Source organism: Pongo abelii, chromosome 16 (assembly GCF_028885655.2).
Source record: "Pongo abelii isolate AG06213 chromosome 16, NHGRI_mPonAbe1-v2.0_pri, whole genome shotgun sequence".
NCBI classification, from domain to species: domain Eukaryota; kingdom Metazoa; phylum Chordata; class Mammalia; order Primates; family Hominidae; genus Pongo; species Pongo abelii.
Genome location: NC_072001.2, coordinates 78,597,287 through 78,611,187, shown reverse-complemented (window position 1 = coordinate 78,611,187; position 13,901 = coordinate 78,597,287). Strand labels below are relative to the sequence as shown.

At 41.9% G+C, this 13,901-nt stretch overlaps 1 protein-coding gene across 11 annotated transcripts in view; it reads left to right on the top strand.

The window, feature by feature from the left end:
- The window catches only part of SIN3A (SIN3 transcription regulator family member A), an 84,173-nt gene extending 70,448 nt beyond the window's left edge, over nucleotides 1-13,725 (top strand). For 10 of the 11 annotated variants that reach the window (XM_024232879.3, XM_024232878.3, XM_024232881.3 and 7 more), the window contains 5 exons: nucleotides 384-557; nucleotides 3,142-3,234; nucleotides 4,114-4,208; nucleotides 8,974-9,181; nucleotides 12,652-13,725. In XM_024232879.3, coding sequence (XP_024088647.1) covers nucleotides 384-557; nucleotides 3,142-3,234; nucleotides 4,114-4,208; nucleotides 8,974-9,181; nucleotides 12,652-12,882 — 801 coding nt within the window. In that variant the 3' untranslated portion in view covers nucleotides 12,883-13,725. Of the gene's footprint in view, nucleotides 1-383; nucleotides 558-3,141; nucleotides 3,235-4,113; nucleotides 4,213-8,973; nucleotides 9,182-12,651 lie in introns of those variants that run through there. The other variant, XM_054532923.2, reaches the window with a different exon arrangement.
- Nucleotides 13,726-13,901: the final 176 nt, after the last annotated feature.

Here is a 13,901-nt window from a genome sequence, read left to right as displayed (position 1 = left end):
AATGAGAAAGAATATGTATGAGAGCCAATTGTAAATGATTTTAAAATGCAACAGAGATATGACCTATAGAAAATTATTTAAAGATCCTTAGAATTTTAAATAGTACGATTATCCTGAGTTCTCTATGGTTCTTATTTTAAATAGATAGGAAAGTTTTACCATGGACCACTGATAACGGTTGAAAATCTTGGCTTGATTATTCTCCAAGAAAATGATACAGTGGTTTGTATGATTAATTTTCTAAAATTGCCAGCACCCCCCCGCCCCCACCCCAAAAAAGAAAAACCTTTTTGGAGTTGAATGACTACATCAAAGGAACGTTGACTGTATAATGGAGAAATGTTTTCTGTGTTCACTAAAGGCTTGCCTTTGTTTGATTCCAGCTGCAGCATATCGTGAGTGATGAGATCTGTGTGCAGGTGACTGACCTTTACCTGGCAGAAAATAATAATGGGGCCACTGGAGGCCAGCTGAACACACAGAACTCAAGGAGCCTCCTGGAGTCAACGTATCAGCGGAAAGCTGAGCAGCTAATGTCAGATGAGAATTGCTTTAAGGTGAGAGTTGCTCAGGTAGTCGAAGACCTTGCTGGTGACAATGTCAGTTGTTAGGATTCTCTGAACCAGAAGTTAAAGCCAGCGTACTTTGACCTGTGATTCTACTCCTGGAACTTTTAATGAGTTCACCAGAGAAATACAAAGTGGAAGTAATTGTCTTCCTGGACAGTCTACTTTGTTTCTTTCCTGCCTTTAAAGGAAAAAAAAAAACTAGTTATATATGATTTTTACAATTTTGTATTCTTTTTCTCTGAACATTTTTCATAGTATGCTTTGTAAATATTATTGTTAGAAAAATGTTGGTACATGAAATCCATGGTCATGATCATTATAGAAAAGAAAACAGGCCCAGCATACATGGCTCACACTTGTAATCCCAGCACTCTGGGAGGCCGAGGTGGGCGGATCACTTGAGACCAGCTTGGGCAACATGGCAAAACCCCATCTCTGCAAGAAATACAAGAATACAAAAATTAGCCCAGCATGGGTAGCATGCAACTGTAGTCTCAGCTATTCAGGAGAATGAGGTAGAAGGATTGCCCCCGTCTCTACTAAAAATACAAGAAATTAGCCAGGCGTAGTGGCGGGTGTCTGTAGTCCCAGCTACTTGGGAGGCTGAGTCAGGAGAATGGCGTGAACCTGGGAGGCAGAGCTTGCAGTGAGCTGAGATTGTGCCACTGCACTCCAGCCTGGGAAACAGAGCTAGACTCCATCTCAAAAAAAAAAAAAAAAAAAAAAGGATTGCTTGAGCCTGGGAGGTCGAGGCTGCAGTGAGCCCTGATCACATCACTGAACCCCAGCCTGGGTGACAGAGCAAGACTCTGTCCCAAAAAAATGAAAATAAAATGCAGATAACCAAAAAAAGTCACCTTAGAATTCTTTCCTGAAATTATCATTGATGACATCTCTATGATTCTAAACTTCTCTATCCTTGAGTATACATTTTGAAAGAATTTATACTGGACAAAATGGTCTTTAACTTTTTTTTTTTTTTTTTTTTTTTAAAGACAGGGACACACACTTGCCCAGGCTGGAGTGCAGTGGCACAATCTTTGTTCACTGCAACTTCTGCCTCCTGAGTTCAAGTGATTCTCACACGTCAGCCACCCTAGTAGCTGGGATTACAGTCATGTACCACTGTGTCTAGCTAATTTTTTTTTTTTTTTTTCCCGAGATGGAGGCTCACTCTTGTTGTCCAGGCTTGGAGTGCAGTGGTGCTATCTCAGCTCACTGCAACCTCCGCCTCCTGGGTTCAAGCAGTTCTTCTGCCTCAACCTCCTGAGTAGCTGGGATTATAGGCACGTGCCACCATGGCCAGCTTTGTGTGTGTGTGTGTGTGTGTGTGTGTGTGTGTGTGTGTGTGTTTTAGTAGAGACAGGGTTTCACCATGTTGGTCAGGCTGGTCTTGAACTCCTGACCTCAGGTGATCTGCCCTCCTTGGCTTCCCAAAGTGCTGGGATTACAGGCATGAGGCACTGCACCCGGCCTAATTTTTGTATTTTTAGTAGAGATGTGGTTTCGCCATGTTGGCCAGGCTTGTCTCAAACTCCTGGCCTCAAGTGATCTGCCCGCCTTAGCCTCCCAAAGTGCTGGAATTACAGGTGTGAGCCACTGCATCTGACCGGAAATGGTCTTTAATGTATTTTTGCTCAATTAGCAACACTTCTGGGTCTTTAATGTCTTTTTTATGGCTATTTTTGATATTCACTTTTTAGAGAATTAATGCCTGTATTGTTGGACATTTAGGTTGTTTCCAATTTTCACCATTATAATGGATAGTTATAAAAGCAAATAGTTGGAAACATCCTAGACGTCCAACCCACTATGGGGACTGGTTAATGACATCCTGTTACGAATACTGGAGACAGATTTTGCAATTCTTAAATTATAAATTGTGAAAATGCAGGGTCTACCCCCACCCCAAAATCTATTTTGGAAATAACTGTATTTGTGTGGGTATATATTATGTTATTGTCAGGTTGTAAGCTTTACTAGCAGAGAGCAATTTTTAAAGCTTTAAAAGAACACTGAGCTAGATCTAGCTTCTGGCTCTACGTGTTTATTGATTAGTTGTGTGCCTTGAGAAACCAGAACTCTCTGAATTTCAGTTTTGTCTCTGTGTAAAATGAAGAAGGTTGAAATAAAAAATTCTCAGGTTTCCTTCCAGGCTCTGATCTTCTCCATGTGATTCTGATAGTTACCTCCTCTATTATGTCCTAGAAGTGGGATTATCAATGGACAGCATTGACATTTTGTGGTTCTGGCTATATGTGCCATATTTCTTTCTGACAAACAAAATATTTGTTTTGTAAAACATTCTTACTGGGATTGATTATTATTTTAGCGAATTCTAGAAGTTTGAAACATGAAATAGTACCTTTTGCTTTAATATATTTCATTTTACTTGTAGTAAGTGTAGACTTTTGCCTTTATCACTGGCCACCCAAGATCCAGTATCTTCCTCATCTCTTCAGTTGGAGCAAAGTTTACTAAGTTTATTGCCTCTGCACCTCTCATTCCTTGAGAAGATAGATTATAGCTATAGAGACGGTCTTTTGTTTACGCTTAGGTTTCTTATTTGCAGCTTATGTTTATTCAGAGCCAAGGCCAGGTCCAGCTGACTATTGAGCTTCTGGACACAGAAGAGGAGAATTCGGATGACCCTGTGGAAGCAGAGGTATGAGCAAGTACATCGCAGACTCCAGGTGCTAAGCAGAGCTGGCGTGTCTTGAGAGTCTGTCCAGTGACCCTGTCTGCCAAAAGGCCAAGGCACCTTAGGCCTGTTTAAGAGTCAGGACCTGGATGCTTAAAGTACAAGTCAATCCAGCCATGTCTTCAGCTGAAGAGAAGGGCTGCCTGGTTATAGATGTTAACCTCATCTTGCACTTAGTAAAGCTATCTCCTCTAAGGAAGTCTTATGGTTGGCAGCTTTCCTGTTTTTTCCTAAAGTATAAAAAACAACAAATGAGGTCTTTCTCATGTCATCTTGATTCTTTGTGTCATGTTTACTTTTTATTGGACTAAGTCCAGAGTTTTCATCCCCTGAATAGACAGGTGTGATTATCGTAGTTGGTTATGGCAGATAATGTACACGGGAGATGCAGGCCATATGTATGATGTTGGGGGGGGTCATGTGGGATGACTTGTTTGGTGGGAATGTTGGCTTGTTGGCAGATCTTTTTTTTTTTTTTTAAAGCGATGTCAGAAATCTAGATTGTAATGTGAAGGAAACTTTCACACATTTGCCACTATAAATTTTGTTCTTTAACAAAATCCTCTGTGGGGAAATGAAACTTGTCAGTGAGCCAGCTTCTACCTGTTTATGACTTCTGATAACCTTAGCACCTCAGAAACTTAGCAGTATTGCTGGCTAACAGATTTTTTAATCCGTGTTCCAATGCCTACTAACAGTCATGTCTTTATAGAAAGGGACTTTTTTGATCTTGAAATTTATGAATTTGGGGCATTGTAGTCATATAATTTACTAGAGTACCCAATGCATTAGGAGCTGTTTTTGTGATTTCCTTTCACCTGTATTTTGTGTTTGCCGTCTTAGCGCTGGTCAGACTACGTGGAGCGATACATGAATTCAGATACTACCTCGCCTGAGCTTCGTGAACATCTAGCACAGAAACCAGTATTTCTCCCCAGGTGAGAGAGCCATGTCATCTGTCAGCAGTCCGTACTGTGCATGATTGAGGAATGGAGAGTTAAATGACTTTCACATTCTTGGCTTTCATATATTTTATTCATTTTTTCTATCCGCCGGGGATGCTAATTCAAGGTTTATATGGCTGTCACAACATGAGCTTACCTGGAGCGTGTGTCAAAGCATCCAGGAGGTGAGAGTTATAGAGAATCAACAATAACCTCCCTACTTTGGATGGGAATGTGTGTCAGAGTCTCCATGGTTCGATGGAAGAGGACTCACAGGACTCTGCCTATAGTCAAACTGATTTAGTACAGCGAGAAGATGCAAAGCAGAATCAGCAAAGCGAAAAGGTGCCTGTAGCAAAGCTGGAGGAAGCCAGGCTCAAGCTTCCTAGAATCCTCTCCCAGGGGAGTCACACAGGACACTCTTAATTCTTCCAACAATGAATGTGACAACACATGTAAAATGCTGTCTACCAGGGCAGCTCATTAGAGACTCTGCCAGGATTTTTATTGAGATGTAGTCATCTAGTCAGTGTATGCCTAGCATGTACCAAAATCCCAAACTCTCAGAAAGAAAGCACATTTTCAGCATAAGCTATAGAGTTTGTACAAATAGTTTAGGTACAGTGAGACACTTATATGAGTTAAGGAATGGTAGAACATTGCCCAAAATCCAAGATCCCAGCCCCCAGCCAAGGGCCAACTTTTATAAGCGGGCTTTTCAAAGAATAGCAATCTTAGGCCTGCTACATTAACTCTTTTCTGCACAGAATTTTAAAAATGTTCCCTCTGTGTATAGGCAGATTGTGATACTGATCCTCCAAGTATATGAAAACAGAGTTTAAGAAGTATAAAATGGGTAGAATGGCTTTCTTCCTTCCTAAAAGTTTTGAATTGAAATCTTATGTCTTAGGTTTCCAAGAAAGTATCATCCCAGTGTTATTAGACTTATTGAGTCCTAATGAGAACATGGGAAAAGGGGTACCAGCAAAAAGGGCCCTGCCGGGTTCTCCATTCATTGAATCATTTAACACATTTGAGCAGTTGGTCTGTGTCAGGTTCCTCTCAACAAAACAGGCTCCATGCTAATACCATACTACAATAAACCTGTCATCATGTGTCTCTCACCAGGATATGAGGAAGGAGGCACATTTATGTACTGTGAGGAAAAAAATTGATATAATCGTTCTGGTGGCAGGGTAGTTGAAGTGTTTGGAACCTTCCCTCCAGAATTTCAGTTTCTAATGATTTATCTGACAGCTAAGGGGCTCAGCTGATTGGCCTTGAGACCCCTTACACTCTTAGAGCATGAGTACTCCAGAAAGCTTTTGTTTATATGGATTATACTAGTAATATTTACCAAGTTAGAAATAAAAACAAAGAAATGTTTTCAATCTTTAATTCATTTGAAAAATAACAATACTGGGCCGGGCGCCGTGGCTCACGCCTGTAACTCCAGCACTTTGGGAGGCCAAGGCTGTGGATCACGAGATCAGGAGATCGAGACCATCCTGGCTAACACAGTGAAACCCCATCTCTACTAAAAATACAAAAAATTAGCTGGACATGGTGGCGGGCGCCTGTAGTCCCAGCTACTCGGGAGGCTGAGGCAGGAGAATTGCTTGAACCGGAAGGCGGAGGTTACAGTGAGTGGAGATCGCACCACGGCACTCCAGCCTGGGTGACCGAGTGAGACTCCGCCTCAAAAATAAAATATATATATATATATCCCTATTATATTTTCTTAAATAATATTTTTTAATGAAAAGCTAATTCAAAACAAAAATTAGTGAATAGAGTGGCATTGCTTATATTTTATAAATTTGTTTAATGTCTGGCTTACCAGAAGAACAGCTGGATTCTCATGTCTGCTTCTACATTCAATCTGTTGCATTATGTTGTCTGGTTGAAATATGTGAAGAAAGTCTGGCCTCACGCAAATGTGTAGCTGGAAAAAGGAATATTTTCAGATCCTTCAGATAACTGGATATTCTTTGATATGACAACAAAACTACCAGTGATAGTTTTTGTTTTTGTTTTTGTTTTTTGAGACGGAATTTCGCTCTTGTTGCCCAGGCTGGAGTGCAATGGTGTGATCTCAGCTCACTGCAACCCCTGCCTCCCAGGTTTAAGTGATTCTCCTGCCTCAGCCTCCTGAGTAGCTGGGATTACAGGCATGTGCCACTACGCCCGGCTGATTTTGTATTTTTAGTAGAGATGGGATTTCTCCATGTTGGTCTGGCTGGTCTCGAACTCCCGACCTCAGGTGATCCTCCCACCTCGGCCTCCCAAAGTGCTGTGATTACGGGTGTGAGCCACTGCACCCGGCCCCAGTGATAGTTTCTTAAAGGTTAGTTGCAATATCAATTTATACATCAGTGGGCTTTTCATGCAGTTGTAAAAATCCATTGATTTATTTTGTTATCATGAATGAATCTTTTTTTCCTCTATGATTTTGTAACTTTACGCAATTGGCTATTTGGAAAATATTAGCTAAGTTGTACAGACCTACTAAATGTTGATATATTTTACAGTGTCTCCAAAAGAAATCACATTGATTTAATATCGCTATCGCTAGGTCATCAAACACATCTTTAAGTATTGGGAAGCTGTCAAGCTCAGGGTGGCTGATACCAGTTCACCAAAATTCATAGTTTTGCTTGAAAATTCCAGTCTTATCATTGGCAACATTATTTTCCTTGAAGTGATAGGCTCCCTTGTTCATTTTTGAGAAAACATCTGCCAAATACTTGGCTGAGATTGACTATATTTAGTCAGTTGTTCTTTCGGGTAAAAATGATGATCCACTTACAACTCAAGCAATTGCTCAAGTGCTTTTCTATAAGAATACCATTGTACTTTAGCACACAAAGGTGCTTTATGTGTAGTTCCCATTTTATCACACAGCATGTTAAAAAGATGTAAACTGAGGGGTTGGGATTTAATAGAAAATGTTACTGCTTCATCAGAAACATTCTTTTTTCTTTTCTTTTCTTTTTTTTTTGAGGCAGAGTCTCACTCTGTTGCCGAAGCTGGAGTGCAGTGGCATGATCTTGGCTTACTGCAACCTCCATCAGCCAGGTTCAAGTGATTCTCCTGTCTCACCCTCCCGAGTAGCTGGGATTACAGGTGTGCGCCACCACTCCCAGCTAGTTTTTGTACTTTTATTAGAGATGAGGTCTCCCCATGTTGGCCAGGCTAGTCTCAAACTCCTGACCTCAAGTGATCTGCCTGCCTCAGCCTCCCAGAGTCCTGGGATTACAAGCGTGAGCCACTGTGACTGGCCCATCAGAAACATTCTTAAGTGAAACTGGATTTTTTCACTTAATGTCATTGTATGGTCAGTGTGAAGTTCAAAGACTTGAATCGCAGTTGCATGAAGTTACAAAATTATGGAAGTAAAATGGATTCATTGATGGTACAAGATAAACCAACAGAGTTTGACAACTGTATGAAAAGCTCAGTGATGTATAAATTGATATTGGAATTTGGTAACAATTTGTTTGATATTGCAAATACAGTTTGGCGCCACCACCAGCATTTTTATTCACCATTACTTTAATGGTGCCAGTGCAGATGTCAACACAGCAAAAAAGGGAAATAATGTTTTAGTAGTAGTATGAGAATAGTTTTGATCTCACAGATCTCCTGAAAGGGTCTTGGGACCCTTTGGACAAAGAACTGCTGTCTACAGAAATACATGTATACAAAGATTCTCACTGAAGCAATATTTTGGGTTTTTTTTTTTTTTTTTTTTTGTTTTTTGAGACAGTGTCTGGCTCTGTCTACCAAGCTATAGTACAGTGATGGGATCTTGGCTTACTGCAACCTCCGCCTTCCAGGCTCAAACGATCTTCCCACCTCAGCCTCCCAAGTAAGCTGAGACTCTAGGCACACGTCACCACACCTGCCTAATTTTTTTTATTTTTTTTGTAGAGAAGCGGTTTTTGCCATGTTGCCCAGGCTAGTCTCAAACTCCTGAGCTCAAGCAATCCACCTGCCTCCCAAAGTGCTGGGATTATAGGCATGAGCCACAGTGGCCAACCTGAAGCAGTGTTTTTAATAGCAAGTTATGAGAAACAATATAATTGTCTAGCTGATAACTTTTCTTCACTGGATGTTGAGGAGATTTAGCAAGCCTCCCACCCCTCAGGGCATCCATTCATTCATGTGAATTATCTTCTTTCTTGTGTATGTAGAATGGCACTAGTTTATATCATCTGGGGGAATTTTTAAAAATAGTCATTCAAATAATTTTTTGTTATGTGGTTCAGATGAGGAACCTCAGTTGAAAGAAACTGTTAAGGAATGGTAAATTGGGGTACATTTTTCTGCAGCAGTTAAAGAGAATAAGACAAATCTATCATGAAATGAAAAAATATTCATGACAGTAAGTGAAAAGTTGAGGACAAAATATATAGTATGATCCTATTTTGTCTTAAAAGCAAATCCCAAAGCAGAACTATAGCTGGTAATTACATGTGTAAATTTACAGACAGAGGCCTAGAAGTTTCTCATTAAAACTCTTAACTGGCTACATCTGCTAAGGCAAGTAGGGGATGGGCAAAGATTTCTGCTTTTTATTCTGTGTACCTTTGCAGTTGAAATTTTTTTTGCAGTGAAACAACTGAACATTTGTGTACGTATTTAACAAATTGGGATGAGTACTATGCAAGCATATAATAAAGAAAACTCACTTGGGGGAAGTCACAGGAATCTGCATCTGGACGAGCTCTCATTCTCCGGGGCTTTTCTGCTATAGGAATCTACGGCGGATCCGGAAGTGTCAGCGTGGTCGAGAGCAGCAGGAAAAGGAAGGGAAGGAAGGAAACAGTAAGAAGACCATGGAGAATGTGGATAGTCTGGATAAGCTGGAGTGTAGATTCAAGCTGAATTCCTACAAGATGGTGTATGTGATCAAATCAGAGGACTATATGTATCGGAGGACTGCCCTGCTCCGGGCTCATCAGGTGAGAACCAGTAACTGAAATTTCTGTACACATCTCCCACTCTAGCTAGGACCAGGGGAGGCCCAGAGTCTTCTGATTGTTTCTCTTTGTTTATGCAAACCTATTCTTGGAGCTGAGACTTAACTGAGGAAGTACGTATGTTGGTTGCTAAGGATGCTGTGACAAAGTACCACAGACTGTGGCTTAAATGACAAAAGTTCTGGAGACTAGAAGTCCAAAGTCAGGTGTCAGCAGTGTTGGTTCCTTTTGAGGACTGTGAGGGACAATCTTTTCTAGGCTTCTCCTAGCTTCTGGTTCTTTGCTGGCAATCTTTGGCATTCCTGGGCTTGTAGATCCCTGCCTTCATCTTCATATGGTGTTTCTACCTGTGTGTGTGTGTGTCTGCCTCCAGATAAGGTCACATTCGGAAGTACTGGGGGCTAGGACTTCAATGTATGATTTTTTGTTTGTTTGTTTGTTTGAGACAGTCTCGCCTGACACAGCCTCCCATAGTGCTAGCATTACAGGCGTGAGCCACCACGCCCGGCCAACATAAGCATTTTAAGGAGAATACAGTTCAGCCCGTAAGAGCACGTAAATACCTGGTGGCACCTTTTTGGTGAATTTACTCCCACTATTTACATCTTAAGTAGTATCTGATCGTTTGCTTGTATGAATCCTACCTGTCTTTACATTCTATCTCAATTGTGAAACCTTCCTGGTGCAGCTGTGTACAGGGTGTTATTCCAGGCCCTGGGACTACAGCCATGAAGTAGAGCAGATGAAGTAATGCGATGATATGCACTACCAGGGAAAGAAATCAGGTGAAGTGATCAAGGGTAACTAGCATACCAGGCCTTGCTTTCACTGGAGGAGGCTTCTCAAAGGAGGTGATGCTTGAGGCCTGAATAATGACAAGGAATTAGCCTGGTGAAGAGTAGAGGATGGGTGTTTTCTAGACAAAAGAGCAAGTACAAGGCTGGGAGGAAAGGACTTGGCATATTCAAGAAATTACAAACACCATTGTGGCTCAAGGTTGCACGAAGTTAGAAGGGTAGGCAGAGGCCACATCACTTTGTCTAATAATAGGCCATGATTTGGAGTTTGTTTGAGATGCATTGGGACATTTGACAAAGATAGCTTGGAGTGCTGTGAGGAGAGTAGAGATGGGTATATATAAAGTTGGAAGAGCAGAGACCACTCAAAAGGGTGCCCTTGTCCAAATGAGATGTGGGGGCCACCCGTACTACTAGGGTGGCAGTGGAATTGCAAGAATTACATTGTAGATTTTATGTATTTATTTTTGAGACAGTTTCGCTGTGTCTCAAACCATGCCTGGCTGATTTTTTGTATTTTTAGTAGAGGTGGGATTTCACCATGTTGGCCAGGCTGGTCTCGAACCCCTGACCTCAAGTGATCCACCCTCCTCAGCCTCCCAAAGTACTGGGATTACAGGCGTGAGCCACCACGGCCAGATGTAGATATAATTTAGATATTTAATTGACAAGAGATGGTGTTGGATCAAATGTGGGGGTAAGCAAAAGAAGGACATCAAGGATGGTGCCTGATTAGTTTTGGGGTTTTTTGGTTTGTTTTGTTTTGCTTAAGTGGAGATTTTAGGGGCCCACCTGTTAATAGGAAAGGGTTATGAGGTTTGGGAGACAGATGAAGTGCTGTTTTAAGTTTGAAAGGACTACAAAACTTTCAAGTGGGAGATGTTGAGCAAACAGTTTAATGTATAATTAACCCTTGAATGACAAGGGGTTTGGGGCACTGGCCCCTGCACAGTCAAATCTGTGTATAATTTTTGACTCCCCCAAAATGGAACTACTGATAGTCTACTATTGACTGGAAGGCTTACTGATAAACAACATATTTTGTATGTTGTATGTATTATATATACTGCATTCTTTTTTTCTTTTTCTTTTTTTTTTTAAATGAAATAGACACGGGGTCTCCTTACGTTGCCCAGGGCTGGTCTCAAACTTAAGGGTTCAAACAACCCACCCATTTCAGCCTCCTGAAGTGCTGGGATTACAGGTGTGAGCCACTGTGCCCAGCCTATACTGTATATTCTTACAATAAAGTAAGTTAGAGAAAAGAAAATGTTAAGTCATAAGCAAGAGAAGAAGATACATTTACTCTTCATTAAGTGGTTGTGGCTCATCATAAAGGGTCCTTATTCTCATCTTGTTGAGTAGGCTGAAGAGGGAGGAGGAAGGGGAGGAGTTGTTTTTGCTGTCTCAGGGTTGGCAGAGATGGAAGAAAACTTGCCTATCAGTGGCCCTGCGCCGTTCAAAGCCGTGTTGTTCAAGAGTCTGCTCTCCTTCTCTCATGGCACTGAGGGAAGCGCAGTGGCGTGATTTCAGCTCACTGCATCCTCCACTTCCCGGGTTCAAGAGATTCTCTTGCCTCAGCCTCTCGAGTAGCTGGGATTACGGGCGTGCACCACCACACCTGGCTAATTTTTTTTGCTATGTGTTGCGTGTCTGCCTGTCTCTGATTCACATTATTTGGGACACTGGGCAACACCAGTTTTGTCTTTGTATCTCTTCTAGTATCCTTGCATGTGGACACCAATAAATTTTTACTGGATGTGTTGGTGGGAACAGAACCCCCTGCAGAACATCTGCCGAGCCTGGACTCTGCTTCCCAGGGTGGGGTAACACAGTGGAGGGAGAGTGGTTTTAAGCCCTTTGCTTTGCACTGTCTGGCTTAGAGGTGGATCTCCATGCTGATAGAAGTGATCAGTGGCTCACTGGGTCCCACCCAGGATACATTAGAATCAGCTGGATTGCTGGTTTAAAATGCACATTGGTAAAACCAAGGAAATGTGGGTTTTGGGGGTTTTGTTTTTGTTTTTGTTTTTTTTTGGAGACAGGGTTTGGCTCTGTCATCTAGGCTGCGGTGGTGCGATCTCGGCTCACTGCAGCCTCCACCTCCTGGCTCAAGCAGTCCTCCCACTTCAGCCTACCGAGTAGCTGGGACTACAGGTGTGTGCCACCACGCTCAGTTAATATTTGTATTTTTGTAGAGATGGGGTTGTGCCATGTTGCCCAGGCTGGTCTCAAACTCCTGAGCTCAAGTGAACTGCCTGCCTCAGCCTCCCAGAGTACTAGGATTACAGGCATGAGTCATTGCGCCTGGTCAGAAATGTGTATTTTTTAACACATTCCCTAGGTTATACTAACGCATGCTAAAATTGAGAACAGTGAGCTTTTTCAGCCCAGAGCCTGTGTTCGCATTTCTTTGGAGGCTTTATGGATTTTCATGCCCTCACATGTTCTATGTTCTTACCTCTTTAACTTCTCTTTAAACAGAGAATCCTTTTTTTTTTTTTTTTTTTTTAAGAAAAACAAAAACAGTAGTATCTAAAACTTGAGGCCCCACGTCTTTCCTTTGCTCCTTTAGAAGAAAATTAGGTTTTGTATTTGAAGGGCTCTTTTTTGGTTCTGCTTCATTTAATAAAAATTTTTTTTTCTGTTTTGCAGTCCCATGAGCGTGTAAGCAAGCGTCTACATCAGAGATTCCAGGCCTGGGTAGATAAATGGACCAAGGAGCATGTGCCCCGTGAAATGGCAGCAGAGACCAGCAAGTGGCTCATGGGTGAGGGGCTGGAGGGCCTGGTGCCCTGTACCACCACCTGTGATACAGAGACCCTGCATTTTGTGAGCATTAACAAGTATCGTGTCAAATACGGCACAGTATTCAAAGCCCCTTAACTGCAAAGCCAGAGCAGATAACTTGGGGTGTGTGTGGGGGTGTGTGTATGGGCCTATGCACTCACACACTGAAGAAACAAGGAAGATGCCTTTCAAGCCTCACTGGGCCTCTCTGGGACATGGCCACCTGACCTGTGTGTGGCTGGTACAGCCTGGCACCAAGTGGGCTACCTGTTAGGAACATGAATACCTTACAAAGCTGAAGCTGGAACTTTTCCCAAAGGGTTTTGGGTATAGCCTGCCCTGGAGGGGAAGGAAGTCCATGCAAGCAAAGACATGCAGTTTGCTTGCACACACCAGCAGAGCTAAGACTGGAGTCTCCTGTGGCCTAACTTTCAATGAGGGAACCGGATGCTGTTCACACTTTGACTGGATGGAGATGCATTTACAAAACAGACTGGGGAAGGACTTAATACTCAGATGGATTGGAACTATCATGGTCACTGCTCCTCTCCCCTCCCCACAAAAGGAAAAAAAAACTGGATTTGATTTTTTTTTTCTGGTCACTTGAGCACATCTAAGATCACCCATTAGGTTTTATCTGGGACCTGCAGTTTGGCTTTGGGATTGATCATCTTGTGGATTTTATTCCTGACGATTCCCTTGCTGCCTACCCTTTTCTCTCCTCTGGTTCTCAACCTCAACGAGTTCAAATCAGTCGTCCTTTTTAGCTCCCGTGGAACTGTTTTGTATCTGCCTCTTTACTAGTCTACCCTAGTGCCATCCACCAGCTTTACTCTCTGACACACACGCACACACACAATTTTAACTTGTTTTTTTGTACATAATGTACATACTGTCAATTTTTTATTAAAAGAAATATGCTTTGATGTGCTAGCATAACTGCTCTAGCTTCTTGTGTACCATAGTACTATGTGGCTTCAGATTTAGTACCTATGAACAGATGTACAAGACATTTATTACACTTTTTACCAAAGGGAGTTACCATTGTAGTACTTTTGTGTAAAACTTGTCTTCCCCTTTGCCCCCAACTTTTTTTTTTTTTTTTTTTTGTAAAT